General features: G+C 36.2%; 2 protein-coding genes across 2 annotated transcripts; both read left to right on the top strand.

Annotated features, from left to right (window-relative positions):
• Positions 1-930: 930 nt before the first annotated feature.
• LOC113058525 (RILP-like protein 1) lies at positions 931-8,864 on the top strand. Its single transcript, XM_026226487.1, has 8 exons — positions 931-1,328; positions 2,674-2,797; positions 3,801-3,922; positions 4,671-4,865; positions 5,696-5,856; positions 5,929-6,051; positions 6,129-6,227; positions 7,557-8,864. The coding sequence occupies exons 1-8, from the start codon at positions 981-983 to the stop codon at positions 7,699-7,701; spliced, it is 1,317 nt and encodes a 438-aa protein (XP_026082272.1). The 5' UTR covers positions 931-980; the 3' UTR covers positions 7,702-8,864.
• A 1,658-nt stretch (positions 8,865-10,522) lies between these two features.
• LOC113058524 (scavenger receptor class F member 1-like) lies at positions 10,523-21,783 on the top strand. Its single transcript, XM_026226486.1, has 11 exons — positions 10,523-10,911; positions 11,309-11,367; positions 12,324-12,425; positions 16,516-17,047; positions 17,702-17,920; positions 18,708-18,836; positions 18,924-19,027; positions 19,117-19,225; positions 19,309-19,433; positions 19,541-19,669; positions 20,566-21,783. The coding sequence occupies exons 1-11, from the start codon at positions 10,811-10,813 to the stop codon at positions 21,639-21,641; spliced, it is 2,685 nt and encodes an 894-aa protein (XP_026082271.1). The 5' UTR covers positions 10,523-10,810; the 3' UTR covers positions 21,642-21,783.
• Positions 21,784-22,809: the final 1,026 nt, after the last annotated feature.

Raw genomic sequence — 22,809 nt, 5'->3', positions numbered from 1 at the left:
AGCAATTGTTCCCGGGTAGCTAGATGGATGTTTTTGTGTTCAAACAGAGACCTGGCAATTTTCTGGGTCCAACGTGCAGTGTGAAAGGGGCTTGTGACTAAAGCTTAAAGATGCACAAAAACAGTGTCAGCAAAAAAATTTTGGTTTTGGTCAGAAGCAAATGTTCATCTGCCTTTACGCTCTTGCATGTCTGTAGCTTAAATGTGTTTTGAGAGCCATAAATGCAGTGCCACTGATGTAAAGAACAAAGTACATATTCTCCATTGCCATTATCAAGCAGCTTTCTGTTTCTGTTGGACTAGCTGACAGGAATTTTTGCTTCTGGTTCACATGACTTTTGAGTGCATGTACAGCTGTGATTTCACAGTAAAATTGCTTTAAATGTTTACTGTGGTTTCTAGTATTTATTTCAGGTTTCCTAGACACTAAATTATTAGAAATAACAGAGATATAGTGTCAGAGATACTAGTTGCTATTGGAATGAGTAGTTACATGTGATTTTGAAACCTACTAAACTTAGTAGTAATTTAAAAATAAGTACTAGTAATGTTACAAAGGCTGCCTTATGTGCTTTATTAAACTAATGCAATGATCAGAAAAGAACAACCATAGAAAACAAGCGCTGTGGGATGTCACAGATGTACCTTTGCTCAGCTATCTTATATATAAGAACGTATATAAGAATGATATGCAAACATCCACTGCCATGATTCATCCACGTTAGTGGGTGTAGATCTTCACTTCAGGTTATGACATGCAACTGTTTAAGCCGCATAGACTCGTAGATTTTATAGCTCATTTGTGTTTATTGGAGCGTATCAAGGATGTAGTTAAAAACAAACTAGAACGAAATGCATGCGTTTAAAAGTGAAACAAACAAAAAAAAGATCTGCGTTGGGACTGATCGTCTGTTTAAATCTGACCGACAAGAGGAGTTTCGATAGTCGCTGTTAGAAATCAAGTTAAAATCTAAGTGCGTTATGGAGAATTGCGTGGTAGCGGTCGAGGAAAACCAAAACTATATTGTCGAGACGTGTTTCGAGAGGACGTTTTCATCGATGACCGTGGACGATGTGTATGAAATCGCTAAAGCGGTGGGGGCAGAAGTGGAGAAGCTCATCGACAGCTATGGGAAGTCGAGTGTGGAGGGTCTGGTGTCTCACATAGTTAAAGTGTTGGAGCTATTGGAGAGTTTCGCGGCGAGAAACCAAGCTCATCAATGTAAGGAAGAGGAACTATTGAAGGCTTTTGAGACGTTACAGATACAGCAGCAGAAGAAACGACATGTGAAGGAATGTGATGAGACCAGCAACGGTACAGAGAGTGGGGTAAGAACACGGTCGACATGTTATAGCATGAGTTTAAAACTTGAAATGTTTTGGCAGTTATGTTGGAACAAATGTTTTTATGTCATGAACTGAGCTGCCGTGAGGTTAACGCTTTTAACCCAGAATGGACTTTCATTCGAATCGTGTTCGATTTTAGGAAATACCAATAGAGAGGGCACTTCCGGTCTGCCCTGCCCCTCAATAAATGTCATTTGCAGAACATCACATATCATCCATTGGTGGTGGGGATTTTGAGCTTGATCTAAGTAACTGTAATCCGTTTATTAGAATGATTCGTTCACTGATCCCTTATCCAGGTTAAATAGGCAAGTGGATAGCAACAAGTTACATCTTGTGTGTTATGAACAAGTCATTGAATCACATTGTCCGATTAATGAGTCGTAAAAAAACACTTAAAGGGATAGTTCACCCAAAAATTTAAATAAGATGTTTATTTTCTTAGGGCATCCAAGATGTAAGTGACTTCGTTTCTTCAGTAGAACACAAATTATGAATTTTAGCTTTATTTGTCGTACAGTGCATGGCAAATGGTAACAGAATCTATGAGAGGTAAAAAAAAAAAAACTAACAAACAAACATTTTTTGTTCATACAAATCCATATTAAACCCTGCGGCTTGTGACAATACATACATATGTAAAGACACAAAACTATCGGTCTGTGCAAGAAACTGAACAGTATTTAAAAGTTTGTATTTAATTATTTTTTTTACACCTCTGATCCACTCAATGTCTGAATTGTTAGAACTCTTGTGAACGCGAAGCCTTTTTTTTTCTTGCATTATGCCAGATTGCAGACTTAGTTATGAGTACATTATTGCCACCTATCACCTAGCGCGTTCACAAGAGTTCTCACAGTTTGGAGTCTTTGGACATTGCGAAAATGTAAATCCTGTTCAGTTTCTTGGACAGACCGATCATTTTGTGTCTTTACACATCAATGTATCGTCACGAGCTGCGGGGTTAAATTTGTATTTGTCACAATTGTCCCAACCCAATTCAGGTCTTTGTGTCTCTACTATTGAGTATCTACTGTTTGATTAAAGAGACATGGAAAACCTGCAGTGTTGGGGGGTTTCCAGGAACGTGGTTGGGCACCACTGCTCTAAAATAATAAGATTCTACTGTATTACTGGTTGAGCTACTTGCATAGAAACACAGGCCTGTCCTGTTAATCCATTAATGACTTAGAAGCCACCGTGTTCTCAAGTGACCTGTTAAATTGGTTAGGTTTTGAAACTGTCAGGGTGACACCAGGTATGTCCCACTCAATGTTTTTGTTGTTTGAAAGGTTTTTTGAAATGACTCTGCCTTGTTTTTCTTAAGGACTGGCATCAGAAGGAGAAGAAACTGAAGGAAAATGTCAAAGTGTTACAGTCCCAGGTGCAACAGCTCACGGAAGAGAACCAGGAGCTTCTGGCCCGTTTAAAATGCACACACTCAAAAGAAGGTAGAATTAGCTGGTTGTTAAACTAACATGAAATTAATTCATTTAATTAAGAATGTTATTTCAATGTAATTGCCATCTCAATTTTGATAATAATGAATCGTTCACAGTAAGATCTATAACAATGCTTTTACATAAAGTTTTTATAAAATGCAAATAACACATTTTTGATCACATACATCATCATAATTTTTTTTTAAAGGTAATTATTATCCAGAGTCTTAAATTGTTTTATAATTGTTCCTTGTCGCACCAATTTAATTAGTTTTCATTGTTATGTACAGTATAAAGTCCAAAATGTAATTGCCTGTGCTTTAAAAAGTCATGAGATCTCTCCAAAAATGTTTTTTTTTTCTATCCAAATATATGTATAAAAAAATACAAATTCTAATGAACTCTTATTTTCTGTGATGTTATATTACAGTCTGAATAAAGTTGGGTTTATCTCTTTTACTGTAGGGGTTATTCTCTTTCATTTAGTACTGCAAACTCAGTAGTCAGGAAAACTGTTTGCACACACTATTTTGCACTATGTGACTCTGGGTCACAAAACCAGTCTTAAGTCACTGAGGTATATTTTTAGCAATAACCAAAAAAAAAAAAACATTGCATGGGTCAAAATGATAGATTTTCTTTTATGCCAAAAATCATTATGATATTAAGTAAAGATCATGTCCATGAAGATATTTAGTAAATTTCCTACTGTAACTATCAAAACTTAATTTTTGATTAGTAATATGCATTGCTAAGAATTAATTTGGACAACTTAAAAGGTGATTTTCTCAGTATTTAAATTTTTTTGCACCCTCAGATTCCAGATTTTCAAATACTTTTATCTCGGCCAAAAATTTTCAGATCCTAATAAACCATACGTCAAGAAAGCATGGAAAGCTTGTTTATTCAGCTTTCAGATGATGTATAAATCTCAGTTTAGAAAAATTAACACTAAAGACTGGTTTTGTGGTCCAGGGTTACATATGACTATACATTTGCTTCCTTTTTCTAGACCGCACACAGCGTCAGGAACGAGAAGTGATGCTCAAGCTGAAGGAAGTGGTGGATAAGCAACGTGATGAGTTAAGAGCAAAAGTGCAGGAGATTTCCAGCATGTCCAAGGAAGTGGAAGCGGTATGGGTCTGATATAATGCCATTGCTCAAATGAATCGGAACCGTGGGCTATATTTAGAAAGACAATAACTGCTTGAAGTTTTCTTGCACTTAAAATGAAAGCAAACTTATGTGCAAAAAATAAATAAATTCAGATCTTTTAAAAATTTATTTTAATTGTTCCTTTAGAAAATAATTTGTAACTTGTAATAATTTGTATTAATGTTAACAGGTAAAACAGACCATAGTGTTCTCTTCATCAGACGTAGTTTAGCAGTTATCAAGGTTTTCATTGTTGAATTGTCAAAACATTGTCAACAGTGTTTCAAAATGTACTTTCTCATGAATTGCACAAGAGGCATATAGCTGTGGTTTGGAGCTGAGGTTAATACTTTCCTTTTTTATATGTTATGTTTGCCTCGCCTTTTTATGAAACTGGTTAGACTGGTACCACACAGCAGCCTGGTGCATAGAGAAATTAACAGAATGAACATCAAGTCATAATTTGCCCTTAAGCAAACATAAAAATTTAAGTTCAACCTGTTGTACATGTATATGTACACATTTTCAACATTTATAAATTATTTTCAGTAGGATTTGGCCAATAGATGATGCCTTTATCCATCGCAACCCCACACACACACACACACACACACACACACACATCCATCATGATGTTCCAATTCAGACATCGCCCAAACCTATTTTTCAGTGAGTTGTGTGACTAGAAGTGTGTGTCTGTTATTTAACATGTTTTTTTTTTCTTCAGCTCCAGGAGCAGCAGGAGCGACTAATGAAGATAAACGCAGAGCTCAGACACAAACAGAACATCATTCAGACTCAGCTGAAGAGCGCAGTGGAGAGGAGGGCTGACCTGGAGGCCGACCTGTGCGAGAAACAGAAAGAGATAGAGCGCCTGAACTCACAATTAGAAAGACCCAGTGTACATACTGCTGCTGAAACGGTTAGTCACGTTAATATTACGTTTAATCTGACTAACAAACTAGCTTTCCTGTATTGGTTTACGTGTATTTCCTGAAGGCTTATTCAGGCAGAAGCTTGTATGTTCCTCTTTCCATAGCACAGGGCCTAATTTCATATATAGGTCACATTTGCCTTTGACAGGAGTGGGAAGGACATGTTTGTGCTCATCACCCCTTCAGCATACAAACATTTTGGGAGGCTTAATTAAATTCCAACATTAAAACCTTGTCAGAATATTTTTCACTTTCCTTTATTAACAAATAATGCTAAATATTAAGTAATACATTGAACTAGATCTTAGCATTATTATTTAGCATTATTTAGAAATGAACTGTTTTATATTCATATTATATTCAACTTTTTGTTTATTATGAAAACACGACAATTTCAACATTTATCTTAACTTAAATTTAGTTAGAATTCAGGTGCAATTAATTTATTTTAACAGAGATTATTTAAATTCAGAAATAATATAAGCTTTTAGTTATTAACAAAAAGTGTTAAAAGGCTGCAAAATAATTTTCATTAACTCTGTAGTCAGACAAATGCAAATTATTTCGCTTGTTCAATTACTTTTTAATAAATATATTTATATTAAACTGTTTTTTTTTTGTTTTCTTTATCATTTTTAAACTTCAACTTAATTGAAATTCATCTGTAATTCATCTGAATGTTTCTTATTAACTTATTAGTTTAGAGATGTATTATTTAGCGTGCAATATGTGATACAAACAGATTATCAAGCTGTGCCCGTGAGACATTTATGGTTTTGACTCGCATACTCATATAGTTCACCTTTGCCTCTTTCAGAGCAGTTCGGCCATTGGCCTCACAGATAAGATGATCATTGACTTGAAGGATCCAAATCGGCCATGTTTTACCAAGCAGGAAGTACGGGACTTGCTTTTTGAGAAGAACGAGTTGAAGGCCAATCTCTTTCTAGTCAAAGAAGAGCTTAAATATTACCAAAGGTGAGACAGTAGTGTCTTTTATATCAAGATAACATCCTCTTAATCTGAACACACATTTCGCTGTTTCTTTAGGGAAATCCTGAATGATGAGAGATGCCCAGGGTTCTTACTGGATGCCGTGCGTTCTGCCATAAAGAAGCAGAGGACCATTATAAAGTCTAAAATGCTTGGCATACCAGTTAGCGAATGTAGAACGTGAGTACGTGGCACAAAAATACTGGTAATATACAGCCCATGTAAATAATTTTGTTTAACCGTGTTCACTGTCGTAGAGATGAGACAGATGGCCCTTTGTTTAAGAGGAGTGGAAATGAAGACAATGACACTGACAGCACTGACAGCAGACCCCAGGACTCACGCATCAGAAGCCTGTGAGTTCATTCTCGCTAAAACAGTATAGATCTATAGCAATAACATATTCAGTAGTACAATCTACTCTACCTGCTTCACTGAAAACTGGTTTTAGCAATATTGGGCATGGGTATACATTAACCCCCGGTTTCACAGACAAGGCTTAAGCCTAGTCCCAGACTAAAATTGCATGTCTGTTCAGTTTTAACTGTAAGAAACTTGCACTGACATATCTTAAAATATCTTAGTACTATTGATTTTGTCTCAAGTAATGTTACACCAATGAAGTTTGTTCTGAGGCACGTTTATAAAAGATACTTAAATGTCCTAATTGAATTTATCCTGGCTTAACCTAAACTCCATCTGTGAAAACAGGCCTATGAGTGAATGATTTAGTTGTTTTTGAGCAACAGCAGAAATTCCTCTTTGTGCCAATGCAATCAAATGTTGTTTACTATCGGCTTCAACATTGTAAAATATGTTGCTGGAAGTGGTGCAAAAAGTACAAACCTTTAAGAGGCAAATCTACCTGATATTATCCTTACAATTATTTTCACTTGTTTAATTTAATGTCGACTCTTTCTTTCTGAAGAATGATTCCATATTGAATAGTATTCAGGAAAAAAATGTAGTTTATTACTAGAGAAAATTAAGTGAAAAATTATGTTATTTTCTTGTTAAATTATTTATGTTTTTATTTATTATTTTTTAACCATTTTTTAGAATATTTTATTTAGGACATTTTTTTACAAAATTGTACATTTTGTAAATTTTTTGTTTGCATTTCTTGCCACATTTTTAGGTTACCTGACAGACATTTTGGGATTACATTTGGGTTACCTGACTGAATTAGTTTTTTACCTGGACATTTTTTTTTCGTTAACATTTCTTTCCACATTTTTATGTTGCATGACAGACATTTTTGCAGTGTGGCTTGCTGGGCAGGTTGGATTGCATAGTCTTCTTAAACTTTCCCTGCAAATGTATGTTGATAAAAAGACTGAGACATCAAGTATTAAAACTATTTATTTCTGTCTGAGAGCTTAATGTATTCCACATGTTTTAAATAAGTCTTTTAAAGGGAATCAGCTCTCTTCTCTGTGAATAGTGTTTAGTAATTTGTGCGATACAGATATAGCAGCTGTATATGTTGGAGCTTGGCAGCACTCACACTATATGTTCTTGGTGAAACCCTAAGCTGATTTTAGAGATCTCTTAATCACATTTCGCTCTTTGGCTTAGTAACCTCAGTAACTGAGCATGCAGACTAGCTGAACTACTACCTACAAAAGAAATCTCACTCTGTCATGACTGAGAGCTTTCTTATCTCCTCTGATTCAAACCTTTAGATTTGGTTCCCTTGCGCGGCCCAATCTTACTAGGAGCTCTGGTTCCCAGCCCCCCGGCCTTCCAACATCCAGCTCCACATTGGAAATCATTGATCCAGACGAGCAGGGAGGCCAGGAGAAGACACAGATGCTCAGCTCATCTTGAGAACCACCGCAAATGTCATTCATCTTCACCTGTGTTAGAAGAGAGAAGTCTCATTTAGGTTTCAAATGGACTACTCTTTATATCTGGTTATACAAACATAGTATTTTAGTATTTGTTGCCTAAGCAGACCTTTTTTCTAAGTATAAAATCATTCAGCACTTGGCTTTTGTTAATTTAGCCGATAGTTAGATTTGTGCCTCATGATCATGACCTGAAGACGAGTTCAGATTGTGTCAGTCATAAACATATCGTTCTTGTTTGTCGTTTACAAGGACTGGGTTTTGACACAAATTTCACGGTTTGATTCTATTCTCTTTCACAAGCTTTCAATTCGATTACCAATTCAATTCAATATCAGTTATTTTGGATGTATATCAGGTACAGTTACAGTACTTGCCAAATTTTCTCGAGGAAAAAAAAAACTCAACTTTTTAAATCATATCATTTACATAATATTTCTACTTCAATTCGTAATTTTTATAATAAAATTTAAGTGGTGGCTGTCATTAAATAATTAATGGATTTATTCAAACATAAACGGTAAGAAATATAATTAATATGTAATATGGTGCATATATGTATTTTACTATCTGACTAATGAGTTTATGGTCACGGAATAACATTATGTTTGTTTCTGAGGTAAATGTGACGTTATGTGATGTTTACAAGACTTTATATTGACGTATTTGCGCGGCTGAAACATTGATTGAGCGATTACAAGAGACAGAATTAATATTGTTAAGTTGTACTTTTTCTTTTAACTCACCTTTGTGTCCTAATGTGGAAGAAATGATCTGCTGCCTCTGTTGAACTGAGGCGCTACAGCGATCTGTCCCTCCACGTTAAACGGCTACAAAGCGACATTTATTGTTTGAATATTGCAATACAATGGACATAAATTGAAACCTGAGACTTGGTTAATATCATAACCACCAAAGCACAATGTTTCTGTCCATTGACTGAAAACAGGCTACACTAATCGATTCTTGGGATTTAAGAATCGATATCTTTCCGTAAAAAAAAGAGAGCACTATTGTTTACCGTTCAAAAATGTATAGGGACAGTAACAGTTTTTAATGTTTTTTAGAAAAAGCCTCTTTTAATCACCAAGGCTGCATTTATTTGGTAAAAAACCTGTAATTAAGATAACATTTTTTTTTTATTTATTATATTTTTAAGTGTAATTAAATCAGAATTTTTATATCCTTCAGAAATCATTCTAGCATGCTGACATGGTGCTTGAGAAACATTTATTAATATTATTACACTTGAAAATTCTGCTTAATTTTTTGTGGAAACTTATTCGTGTTTTTTTCAGGAATTTTTGATGAATAGAGATTTAAAAAGTAACCCTTTTTTGAAAGATAAATATTTTGTAATAATTTCTTTACTGCAGCTCTTTTGATCAATTTTAATGTGTACTTGCTTATAAATAATACATGAATAAAAGTAATCATCTGTTAGGAAAAAAAAAGAAAATCTTACTGACCCTCGGTTTAATGTGAGTTTAATGTGCAAAGACAACTGTTAGTAATATATTTTGTTGATTTTCCAAAGATTGTAAACAAAGTTTTTTTTTTTTTTTTGACACTTTCAAGTCATTGCTGTTTTTAGGGCCCAACATGTCCACTTTACGGCTTAACCAATGGCCTGCATTTGTGGAAGGACTACCTGCCATATGCTGTTTATCAGGAAATTGTCTTGGAAAGATGGTAGGAGGGTTTAGAAACAATAACTATTGTCATTTCAGTTGGTGGTGCACTTAAAAACATCTATTAAACAATGACTAATCTGCAGTGTTTTGATAATCACAATACACCTGGCATTATATTATAGATGTCTGGATGGAAGCTACAGAGAATTATTGCAGCTATTTTTATAGAGAGTATATTTAATAAGAATTTTAACCTAAGATACTGACATTGTATTGTCATCACTATCACACTGACCCTTTACCTCACTAGGGGGCATTAGAGTATATTGTATTCATGTTCTTATAACATATTTTCTTATAAAACATTAGCTAAAAAGTATAAATTTTGTGTAATTTTTTATGATTTAGCATGTTTTTATATATAAATATTTTAATATTGTCAACCAACATGTGATATTATTACATGTCAGTCCTGTGGAGATGCCCATGATTGTCAATCTGATGTAAAAAAAAAAACAAAAAAAACCTTGTAAATGTAAGAAAAAAAAAAATGCATTAATCGAAAGTTTTACATGCTTATAGTCTCGTGTTGTTCCAAACTTGTTTGACTCACTTTCTTTTGCAGAACACAAATGAATATATGTTGAAGAATGTTGAGGTTGAGTAAATGATGACAATGTTTCTTTTTTGGTGAACTAGTCATTTACTGAGTTGGCACTTTGCTCTTTTTAGCCATTCAACTGATCAGAATTGTGTGTCTCAAAGCTGTTTTCTTGAATAAAGATGCAAAAACATATGGACGTGATTCAAATATGCTTTGTATGAGTCTTAATGTGTTCCCTGATTGAGAGGAAGTCTGTGTTTCCTTCAACGGAAATTAGAGATAATGGGTGCCCGTATGTCTCAAAGGCCGGTAGTTCAATTTCATACTCCTTGGACGTCTGTGACTCATTCGTTTATCTTTGGACCTTTGGAAATAAAAGTGAATGAGTCCCATATTGACCTTTTACTAGTGTATTTTATTTACTAGAGAGTGCTATAAGGCTAAATAAAATCCAGAGGTGTTATTGTTACGTTTGTGTGTGTGTGATTTTTGACCTCTGAACAAAAAAGGCCATCTATAGTCAGTACAATTATTTTTATATTTGTATTTTAATGTATGAAAGTAATTGGTAAGGATGAGAAATTGTTGGCAGACACTCTGACCGATAAAAATACCCCAACTCCTCCCACAAAATTCTGGGCCTTGATTTTGTCTTTAAACACCAGTGGGTTATTGAATTAGAGGAAGCTGGCTTTTCTTCCTCAGGAAACTTGCAGAGGAAACAAAGGGATTTTGAGAGCACATTTTGCTATAGAGCCTGGACTAGATCTTCTTTGTTCTAGAAGTACAGAACTAACTTGTACTGGTGCTGTGGCAGGAGAGGGGGTCCGGTTTTGGTCGGTCCGGAGGGGATGGACATCTTTCTGACCTCATTTGGATTGATGCTCATGTGTGTCCATTGCTCAACTCAGACACTCTCTCTGACTGGGAAAAATGTCTGCCTCAGTGTCAGGTACTGAATTATCTTTTGGTCTCAGATGTTCTCCATAAATTCATAATGAAAAATAACATATATATTGACATAGATTTATAGTATAAGCTATAAAAGGAATGTGTATCAAATAGCCAAGATCTTTTTAAAGTCTTGATGGAATTTAACATGAAACGTTTTAAGGGTCATCTTGAGATATTGTTGAGATATCCTTTGAAACTCTAGTGTAGTGTTTTCAAGACAAAAAAAAAAAAAAACTGTTTCCTGTTTATAGGCGAAACAATTGTCATTTATGATTCGTCTTTTCTATAGGGGTTCTTAAGATATAAAACTGTACGTCTCTTTAACCTATAAACTTTGAATTTATGTCAGTGTAGATTCAATACATTCTATGATGTCTGCTATATTTTCTCAATAGGGATTATTCTCCCATATGTTGTTCTGGATGGGGCCAGAACGGTAATGAATGCACAATCCGTGAGTATTGAGGCCATCTGTTGATGTAGCTTCTTTAATACAAAATGACTTGTTGCTTTATTGATGACAAAAGGCTTGTTTCCTTTGGGCCTGTAGATGTCAGCAGTTTTAAAGGGGTCATATGATGTTGTTAAAAAGAATTTTATTTTGTGTATTTGGTGTAATGAAATGTGTTTATGTTTAAGGTTAAAAAAACATTATTTTCCACTTACTGTACATTATTATTTCTCCTCTATGCCCCGCCTTTCTGAAACACATCATTTTTACAAAGCGAGGTCTGCTCTGCTCTGATTGGCCAGTGTGTTGTGATTGGCCGAATGCCTCAAGCGTGTGATGGAAACATCTACACTGCTCAAAACTCATATTTGAATCATCAGTTGCAAATCCTTTACATATGTAAACGTACTTACAGACTGTGAGTCGTAACAGCTGGTATTGTCCTCTCCCAGGATCAGGAAACAGACGTCTATAAAATGTGTTGCTCACATCTGTATATTTGGGTTGAACTATTCTGGATCAGTCTTGTAAATACAACTTAACCACTGATTTCTAGTTGTGTCCTCTTTCGGAAGGCCAAACAAAGTAGCTTCGCTTTCACAACAAAAGAGCATCTCCACAACATGGTGCCGGCAGAAACAGCTAGAATCAAAGGTTACGCCTTCTTTTTTCTCGTGAACATTTGGGCAACGTTATGCAAATCTTCCCACATTGTGATGTAGACATGTGTGGTGTATTTAAACAAGGCGTTTTAGAAAGGCGTGGACGAGTCTTAACTTTTATAAAGAATATCTCTTTGGTTTTGAGACTTTAGTCTTTGCAACTTTAAAGATCTTCTTTATGCACCAAGAGCATTCAACATTCCAAAGAGAAAGGAAAACTTGAAATCACATCATATGACCCCTTTAAGCTAAGGGTTTAGGTACTGTTGTGTGTAAAGCATCTTTTTGTTTCCTCAGCCCTCTGTGAGGGAGAAAGGACCTGTCTGCAGGATGAAGTGTGTGTATACCCTGGACTTTGTCGATGTAAACCTGGATTTTACGGGTATCAGTGCAAAACCCGTGAGTAATATCATTTAGTCCTTTTGTTTCTGGTTTCAGAACTGCCTTTTGCAATTGCACAGCTGCGTCTAGCCATTAGGTTAGACACTGAAACAATACCACATGAGCAAGCCTGATATATTGCTTTGTATAAACAAGAATTTATTATTGAATAACCTACATTTTAGACCCACTTATGCCAGTTACCGTGTCAGTTTTTCCTCTGACGAACAAAATAGTTCCAAACAAATCCTAAGCACAATCAACCTTCAAACTTTTCCGAAAAGTTTTTACATTTTTTACATTTTTTTGCAAACTGATTCACTGTTATGAAACGCGTGAAACACACAGGCTATAGCAGCACCTGCTTGTCAAAACTATGCAAATACAATGAAAACCAACGCTATCTCACGACCAATTCGTAGGTATTTTACGAGGTGGCTTATTCGTCCGAATTAGTACGACCTAACTCGTACGATTTTATACGATTTTTCTAAACCCCAGTGACGGTTAGGTTTAGGGGCGGGGTTAGGTGTAGGTCATTCGTACAAATTCATACGAATTGTGCAACTTGTAAAATACGTACGATTTGGCAAAAATCTTATGAATTTGTACAAGTGTGGTCGTACAAATTCATACGATTAGGCCACCTCGTGAAAAATGTACGAATTGCCGTGAGATCAGGTTGTGAAAACTCATCACACACATCTATTTACACTTTTTTAAACCAGTTGCAAATGTTTTCATAAAAGTACAATCTATTAAATTTATATAAAGAATTTTCTTTAAAATGTGTATTTTTATTAATGTGTGGTGCTTTGTGTTACTACTTGGCAAACTAGGAAACTTAGAAGCTTTTGTACATAAGTATTAAACTTCATTGAATTAATTAAAAATTTAATTAAATTATAAAACTAACCCGAGATCACCATAAATCATTAAAGATTAGACACTCAATCATAAGTTCAAGGATGGTTTAGAATGTTTCCTCAATTGTTAAAATGACATAATTTGGCAAGAGTAAAGTGCCGAACTGATTATAAAATATTCCTTGAATCAGTGCTTTGAAGGCACCCATCGCTAACACACAGTTGTGGCCTTCATGTGTGTTTGAATGAATGATTCAGTGAATGACCTATAAAGACACTAGTTTGTCAGCATCTACTGATTTATTCAGCGCTCAGCCAATCATATTTGATGACCAGAACTGAATATCTTTGGCAAAACAAAACTAGATAAATGTTTCTTTCTGATATATATGTTACACATAATTTTCATATTATTTGCTGTATTCATATTGCTTACTATAAGATGCTTTGGCATCTGCCATGTCTAGGAAGAATCACTCTTGAAGTCTTGAGGTTTTGATGCCAGAAAACATACTCAGCATTCCCAATTTAGTTAACGATGCTCCCCATACTCCTAGCTTTAGATCAAGCCAATCTCACATTTGTAGGTTTTTCAATTTGATCATTCATTATCTCAATGCTCCTTCTGGAGCAGTATTATTTGGTATATTAATACAGCATTGGTATATTAATACAGAATGAGCTATTTTGCCATCTCATTCTGCTCGTTGCATCCAATTGCCCTTTTAAGAGCAATAAGGCCTCATCAGTGTAATTAATAAATATTTGCATTAGGCATGTAATGATCATCAGATATGTTGTCACTCTTTTTTTTTTTTTTTTTTGCTTCTCTTGAATGTGAGCTGCTTCTGCATTTCTTTATTAAGTTGTCATCAGTTTGCACTTCATCTTTTCCCAGAGTCTCTCCTCGTCAGTTTCTGTTGTCTGCTTGTCTGTTTCCTTCTCTTTTCACTTCCTATTTTCTATTTGTGAGCCTACATCTTCTCCCAAGTATTTTGATATCTTTAGCAGCCCCATCCCTCATTTCATCTTCACCAGGGTGACTCTTTGCGAGTCGTTGCAATGGTCTTTCCCTCGTAAGGTAAGGGAGGGTTGTTACTAGCACGCCCTCACTTCATGATGTGTGGGGTTGTTGAAGCTGGTTGGCATATTTTAAGTTGAGAGATCTCGGTGTCACTCTGCAACCAGTTTGCTGCTCAATACAAGATTCTCCCGTGAGATAATAACTGCACTCACTGGTTCTCATTGATGGAGCAAACCATTCCTTGACAGAATTGCGGTCACCTGTAAAGAGTTTTTTGTTAGTGATATCAAGTATGCTATTTTGCTCATCTGTTCAGTCTTCCTTCTTGGTGTGACCTGTGGAAATTGAATGTGGGTTGAGGGCTGTCCTGGCCACTTATTGAGCTCTCACAAATCCAGTGCTGTCAATACAATGAGTAAAGGGCTAATACCCATTTTCTATGATATAATAAAGAATTTGGTTTTAATCAGTTACCTGCATCCTTACTATTTTTCAATTCATTTAAATTTTATTCTCAACAATTTGCTAATTCAGTTATCTCTTTGTTTTATAAACTGAATTCCACTACATCACTGGATAATTTCCTAGGCCTATTTTGGTCAGTAGCAGAGGCCTTTTGACCTATAAAACACTCAACCCACTTTATGTTAACAATCAGAAAGACAATACAGTGACACTTCAGAATAATGGTCCATTAGTTAATGTTAGTTAATTTATTAATTAACATGAACAAACAATGAACAATACATGTATTACTGTATTTATTCATCATTGTTAATGTTAGTTAATGAAAATACAGTTATTCATTGTTAGTTCATGCTTATTCACAGTGCATTAACTAATGTTAAAACTTTTTATTTGAATAATGTATTAGTAAATGTTCAAACGAACATCAACTAAGATTAATGCTGTAGAATTAATGAATAAATGCTGTAGAAGGATTGTTCTTGCTTAATCATGTTAACTAAAGTAGTTAACTAACATTAAGTAATGGACCATTATTCTAAAGTGTTACCGACAATATTTTAATTGATCCTTTTGACAGAATCAGCTCTATCACAATATGTTGAAAAAAAAAGTTAGATGTGGGTGGACGGAGAAAGCTTGCTATGCTCTGCCTTCCCATGTTAAACGCTGCGCAAGTGATGCACTGCTTTACTTTCTGACACAACAATGACCTAGGTACTGAAGCTTCATCTAAATTCATCCATTTAGAGCATAGGCATAATTTGCTGTGTGGGCCCACATATTAAAATTTGCATATAGCTTTTTTTGGTAAAATGATTGATTTGCCTCAGTGTCCCTGTCTAGTCAGACACCCTCTTTCACTCCATACAACAACATCATTCATACTTTTTCACACCCCCTTTTGGCCAAAAATATTTTTTCTTGAGATTTCAGCTGAAAGAGAACTGACTGATTTTGGATGTGGATTGGCACGGATTCTGAGTAGGATAACATTAACCTTTTTTTGTTAGAATCTACTGAGTATAGCCACATAGTTTCTAGATGTCATGCAACTGGGCAACGCCAGTCACCATAAAGTTTAGTGTAACATCACTGTATAAATCTCTGTATAAATCACTGTATACATTTTTTCATCAAATTCTAATAGATTACTTGGTTTAGAATAATAGGCCTTGGCATAGTGCACTTGAGAGACCCAATTATAATTTCTCAAATGTCACTTGTTTGTGTAATTAAAAATTTAGTCCGATTTTTTTTTCAAGTTATTGCTCATGAGCTGCTTTGAGAAGAGGATTGGAGATCACTGCATAATCTAGGATCCATAGCCATCAACATTTCCATCTTGTTATCCCCAGTGATCATCACAGCATATGTGATTTAATGATTTTGGATCTTTGGAGTAATTTTTAATATTATTTTATTCAATCTAGCCCTGGAAAATGACCTTTAAACAAAACGGAGTGACCAATATTTTTATTAGATTTTTTATCATATATTTTGACTAATGTCCGAATAGAGCATGCAGCTCCACCATATACTGTACCCCTGCACTGTCTGCACAATGTATTCTCATGCAGGCCTCACACACAGGCAGACACATGATTATAACAGTAGAATAACTTGATACATAAATGGCTATCTTCACAATGATTATACTTGGAACAATTCATATTTTGACCAATAAAAATCCTCCACAACATGTAGTAGTAATATCTAGTTATTATGAAACTGAATTATTTATTCTCCACAGCTTGTCCTCATGAATTTTGGGGGCCGGATTGTCGAGAGCTCTGTCCCTGTCACCCTCATGGGCTCTGTGACCCAGTCACTGGTGTGTGCTCGTGCCTGCCTAACCGATGGGGCAACCTGTGCCAAAACGGCTGCAATTGTGGACGTCATGGGAAATGCGACCCTGTCTATGGCAACTGCACATGCGAGGAGGGCTGGTGGACATCTACTTGCTCCAAAGCCTGTCAGTGCCAACTTGGCAAATCCACTTGTGACCAAGCCACAGGACGCTGCCTGTGTAACAGCGGCTACTGGGGCCAAAAGTGCAGCCTGAAATGCAACTGCTATGTGTCCCCTTGCCAGCAGTACACAAAGGTCTGTCAGTGCCTGCATGGCTGGTGGGGTCCATCCTGTGACCGCCGTTGCATTTGTGATCTCAGCCATGCTGACTGTGACCTGCAAACTGGAAACTGTCTCTGCTACCCGGGTTACAAAGAGCCTTTCTGCAATGAGCCTTGTGACAGTGGAAAGTATGGTAGAGGCTGTAAGAAGAGGTTGGTGAGAAGGCTAAATTAAATGAATAGTTCATGTTGATTATGATTTTATTAAGAAAGGATGCATTAAATCGATCAGGGTTAGATGTATTTGATTGAGTAAAGACATTTATGATGTCACAAAAGATTTCTATTTCAAATAAATGCTTCATCAACGAATCCTGAAAAAAATGCATCACAGTTTTCACAAAAAATATTAAGCACCACAAGTGTTTTCAACATTGATAATAATAAGAAATGTCTCTTGAATGGCAAATCAGCATTTTATAATGATTTCCGAACATCATGTGACACTGAAGACTGGAAATTCAGCTTGCCATCACAGAAATAATATATATATTTCTTATCATTTATCACATTTGTCATATTTTAACTGTATTTTTGTTCACATAAATACAGCTGTAACTTAAAAAAAAATCTGTAAAAAAATCCTACCAACTTTTGAACGGTAGTGTACATTTGTTCAGATAGAGGAGATTTAACACTGATTTGAAAGTCTAAAGATATTGTTAATGCATGCAATTATGTTACTTTGAGCATTTTAACCTTATTTAAAGTTGTTTTTTGTTTGTTTAATTTATCAGCTTAAGTAAACAAAGACTTTCTTTGGTTCATCTATGATGTCTGTTCTTATATCTGTGTGTGTGCGTGTAGCTGTGGACACTGTGAAGGAGGCAGGTCTTGCTCGAAACAGGACGGCCTGTGTGATGCCTGTGCACCAGGTTGGAATGGCACTCGCTGCGATCAGCCTTGTCCTGCAGGTTATTATGGCCATCACTGCCGAGAGATTTGTCCGCATTGCAGAAACATGGACCCATGTGACCCGGGAACTGGAGCGTGCTCACACTGTGATCCTGGTTGGACTGGACCGAGGTACAGATCTATTAGGATTTAGTTCTGAAAGGAAACACCCTATTGTTTTATATACCATATAAGATATATAATATCTTCACTTAATCACATTAAATGAAAGACCTTTTTACAGAACTAACTAACTGAATTAAATGAGCAGCAACAAACAAACAATGTGAAAAATGTTGTCCGATCCACAAATCACATTACTCTTTTAAGCTAGCTCTTTTTAGTGAAACAAAAATATTCAGCATTACTAGTGTTGAACGACTCGCAAACAAATGACTCTTACGAGCCGATTATTATAAGTGAATCAAAAACATAATGCATGACCAGAGTAGTTTGATTCATGAACAAAGCACTCTTTTGAGCTTGTTCTGTGCAACCAGCATCCCATTCACGAATAAATGACTCTTATGAGCCAATCTGTTTCATGGATAGTTCAAAAAGATGAGTTACAGATTTAAATCAGCCTGAAACAACGCACGGCATAATTTACAGCATCAGAGAGAGTATTTCTCTCATATTTGATGAAAAGTTGACACCTCAGCTGAAAAGGTCCTAAATGAATAGGCAATGAATCAAGACACTCAATCAAGTTGGATGCTTGTGAATCAGAATTGAACTAAATTTGGAAAAATGCTAATACCTAATTTAAAGTCTAACGAACATTATTACCTACAGCCTTAACTAAAGTGACTTACGTGTCCTAAACAGATTTATTTTGAGTATTCTACCTGCTAAGCTACCTTAGAGTTTGTTTGATATCTTTTAGTTGACTTTATTTTGGGCTTCTCCCTCTCTGCAGATGTGACAAACCCTGCACAGATAGTACATACGGAGATGGCTGTCGCTTCCTGTGTAAAACCTGCCATCACGGCCACTGTGACCATGTGACAGGAAGTTGTATTTGTCTTCCTGGCTTTCAGGGTGAGAGGTGAGTGTACAGTGGTATTTAAAGGTTGTTGTTTTTTAAACTTGGTGTGTCAAATAAGTGTCCCTCACTGTTCAGTCTCTGTTGTAGCTGTAACAGTACATGTCCCCCTAACCTGTATGGCATCAACTGCTCCTCCACATGTGACTGTGGGAATCATGCCTGCCATCCAGCCACAGGGGCTTGTCCAAACAGTATGTCCAGAACACTACCATTTGGTTTTCACAGCTGGTATCCGCATCCCCCTCATCCGTTCTATTTTTTGTGTGCGTTTCTCTGCTAGGTAGCAGGGCAGGTCTCTTGGCAGGGCTTTTGATTCCCTTGTGCATTTTAATACTCGCCTTGCTGTTCTGCTGCTGTTGTTGTGGGCGGCCCGTTGAAGGGAAGGAAGGGTATGAATATGTCATTTGGAAGCTGATATATTCTGAAATATATATATTTTTTTGTTATCAAATCTGCTTAATCTGTCTTCTAGAGTGGTGGTTGGAGATGGTAGCCCTGCGGTCCGCATGAAGCATCATGTTTATACTGCGCTGGCCAACATGGGCTCAGCAATGCCGTGCATGAGTCTCTGGTCATCTGGTTTGCCGAGGGTTACAGGTAATGTGCCTATTTACATTTTAAGCTTTCACTGAGAAACGTAAGGAAGGGAGCTTGTATTTTGGAAAACGCAAATGGACTTTTAATGTTCTTCGCTGTGTCTTCAGTCTCTCATCATGACCCTGAGCTCACATTTAACCACAGCTTCATTGAACAGCCATCGTCCGGCTGGGTGACTGATTCATTTGAAACTGATGATGAAGGAGAGGTCGTCTACTGTGAACCCCCCCGGGAAGGTACAAGAGTTATATTTCTAGTTTCACACACTTTCTGTGTTGTTTTCACACTGTAGTTATAGCAGTAGCTAGAGTTTTGCTTTGGCTGTTCTTTTTAGTTGTTATTTTGAACTGTGAATGATATTAAGATTTATATTAATAATAGCAGTAAATGTTACAATTGCTATTTTCCTAAATATAATATTAAAGAACACAAAGACTTTCACAAAGGTAATGTGATCTGTACCATTCAGCAGACTACCGTTCAAAGGTTTGGGGTCAGATACTTTACAGTTGAAGATATTTCTGTGATGGTAAAGCTGAATTTTCTGGAGTCATTATGCCAGAAATCATTATAATATCCTGATTTGGTGTTCAAGAAATATTTTATTCTAGTTTAGTTTTGTTGAAACCATGATGATATATATTTTTAGGTTTTATTTAATAAATAGAAAGTTCAAAAGAACAGTATTTATTTGAAATTCTATTTTTGCATTTAGCAGACACCTTTATCCAAAGCAACTTACAGTGCATTCAGACTAACATTTTTTACCTAACATACATTGCCCGGGAATCGAACCCACAACCTTGTGCTGCTTACGCAATGCTCTACCACTTGAGCCACAGGAACCCCAAAAAAATAATTATAAATATATTTTACTGTCACTTTTCATCTCTTTAATGCATTCTTGCTGAATTTCTTTATTGATCCCAAATTCCTAAATTCATAGATTATTTTAGAAATTACCTCTGACTGTTCACATTAAAGTCACACTGCAAGAAAATGTTGAATGTATTATATTTGCTGTTCACATTATCAAAAATGTGTCAATGCGAGAGGAAAAAAAATCTGACTGGCGCCAAATATATTCCTGAATACACTGATTAATGTTAAACTTCTGATTTTCCTCACACAGATGTTCTTACTGTGGCTGGTGGAGAGCTTCAGGAGTTAAACTCTAAGTGTAACTTCTTCCCTGACCCATCAACCTTCAGCAGCGAGGACATGTCGCAAGATTTTGGTATCCCTCGTACCTCCAGCATTGCCAAATCCAAACGTCCTTCGGTCTCTTTTGCAGAGGGCACAAAGTTCAGTCCTAAAGAGCGCCGTGGCTCAACTCAAGATCTGCCAGGAACTAATCGCAAACCCAAGACCTGGGGTGTGCTGATGATCTCTGCCCTGCAAGGAGGACAGGGAAACCACACTGAAACAGAAACACAAAAAGAAGAGAAAAACAACGAGGAGACCATCTCCTCTGAGGAGCAAGCAGCTGCATCTGAAACATCACAAACTGACTCGGAAAGATATAGTTCTGGCCCGCTAAGGACTCACCTCACTGTGCCCAGTGGGAGACGACGTACACTTTCCAATACCAGGAAAAATGCCCAGCCATCTGATAGTGGCCAGGAGGCAGATTCAGATAGGATAACAACCATATATGTTACTGTGGGTAAGACCCAAAAGATGGCCAAGCAAGAGCCCCCCTCAGAAGGGCCCGTTCAGGCGATGCTGCGCAGACTGGGTAGCTTACAGAGACAAAAAGAAGAGGGCGTCCAGCCCAAAGGAAGGGGGCAGGCAATCGCCAAGCCACCTCGGAGGAAACTGGGAGCGCGGGCCAGTGCATGGGAGCAAGCTACAGGGTCAAACCAGTCAGAGGTGGTCATGAGGAAACCTAGTCGCAGGAAACACAACTCCCTCAGCTCTCCCTGCACAGTGGGCGCAACAGACTTTCCTCAGGAGAACAGCACCCCCAAGAGGCCATTGTCCTCCATTTTAAAAAGTGTTCCAGAAAGCAATACACCCCATAGTTTGGAGGTGGAGCAAGACACTGAAGTAGTTTGTGAGACAGACAGTCTGACAGAGCACACGTATGAGACTGTGGCTCCGTCTGATGGGGTCTCCACATCTTCAGAGATTATTATTAATGAGACAGTTGTGGACCAAGCAGAAAATGAGCCAAATTATGAGAATGTTTATGTAAAGCATTCATAATATTCCTGAATATTAAACTTAATGATTTAAAGGGCAATAAAAAAAACGTTTTTAAGTACTGTATGCAATTTAGCATAAACTGCATAAACATATCTTTGTATCAAATTTTGTTTGTTTGTATATTCCCTATTATAATTTCTATTAAAACATTACTTCTGTTTTAAAAAATTTGCTTATTTTTTAAAAATCCCCTTTTCTAAAAAGTATTTTATCAAGACGTTGCCCTCATAACTCACTGAGTAACTGTATCTACTTATACTTATATTCAAGATTAATTAAATGTAAACTTTTTCATTGCAATTTTTTTTTAATAAATGCTGTTCTTTTTAACTTTCTATTGATCAACAATCCTGAAAAAATATATCAAGGTTTCAACAAAAATATTAAACATTACAACTGTCTTCAACATTGACAGTAATAATAAATAGTTATTGAGCAGCAATTACAGCACATAAGAATGATTTCTGAAAGATCATGTGACACTGAAGACTGAAGTAATAGCTGTTGAAAATTCAGCTTCAAAAGCTTAAAAAAAGTTATTTAATGCAACCATAGTGAGACTAAGAGACATCTTTTAAGAACATAAAACAGTGGTGTAGATCAGTCCTGAGCCAAGATATGAACCTAACAGCAATTGTGCATGAAATAACTTCCATAACAGTTGGGAAAATCATATTGTTTTGAAGTAACCTGACACACTCAATCAGATTCTGTGTAATTGCATGTCTTGGTTTTTGGCATCTTTTTCCTCTGTGCACGATAAATAAGGATTAGTCTCTACATGCATCACTATAGCGAAGTTGTTCTTGGCAGCATGACACTGATTACATGTAATATGGGGTAATGTAGGAATTCAATTGCCTGATATTGGCAGTAAGCTCAGTGTTTTCCTTGGAAAGGGCAAGAAACCACAATAAAAGGATGAACTGTGCCAAAACACCGACTGGAAATGTAAATGGTATTGGTTGTTGGCAGGAAAAATGACAAACACCCTAACAACCTTTTACAGTGATGAAAAAGCTAAAACAGAAAGAGACTTATGTTAATATCTTTCAAAGTTATTACCTAATAAAATGATGTATGCATAAAAAAAAAACAACAACAAAAAACATTGCTGTTTATTCAAGGATTGCAAAAACTCCACTAAAACTATTTTAAAGCTCATAGG

The sequence above is a fragment of the Carassius auratus genome, chromosome 40 (assembly GCF_003368295.1).
Source record: "Carassius auratus strain Wakin chromosome 40, ASM336829v1, whole genome shotgun sequence".
NCBI classification, from domain to species: domain Eukaryota; kingdom Metazoa; phylum Chordata; class Actinopteri; order Cypriniformes; family Cyprinidae; genus Carassius; species Carassius auratus.
The sequence above is the reverse complement of the archived record's forward strand: the minus strand, read 5'-3'. Positions and strand labels throughout refer to the sequence as shown.

Bases quoted from the DNA above. Each gene is read 5' to 3' on its own strand.
- LOC113058525 (XM_026226487.1), top strand. From the start codon at position 981: ATGGAGAATTGCGTGGTAGCGGTCGAGGAAAACCAAAACTATATTGTC. The intron at 2,798-3,800 runs GTAGAATTAGCT...TCCTTTTTCTAG, and splicing joins ATGCACACACTCAAAAGAAG to ACCGCACACAGCGTCAGGAA. The intron at 6,052-6,128 runs GTGAGTACGTGG...TCACTGTCGTAG, and splicing joins CCAGTTAGCGAATGTAGAAC to AGATGAGACAGATGGCCCTT.
- LOC113058524 (XM_026226486.1), top strand. From the start codon at position 10,811: ATGGACATCTTTCTGACCTCATTTGGATTGATGCTCATGTGTGTCCAT. The intron at 10,912-11,308 runs GTACTGAATTAT...TTTTCTCAATAG, and splicing joins AATGTCTGCCTCAGTGTCAG to GGATTATTCTCCCATATGTT. The intron at 18,837-18,923 runs GTGAGTGTACAG...TCTCTGTTGTAG, and splicing joins CCTGGCTTTCAGGGTGAGAG to CTGTAACAGTACATGTCCCC.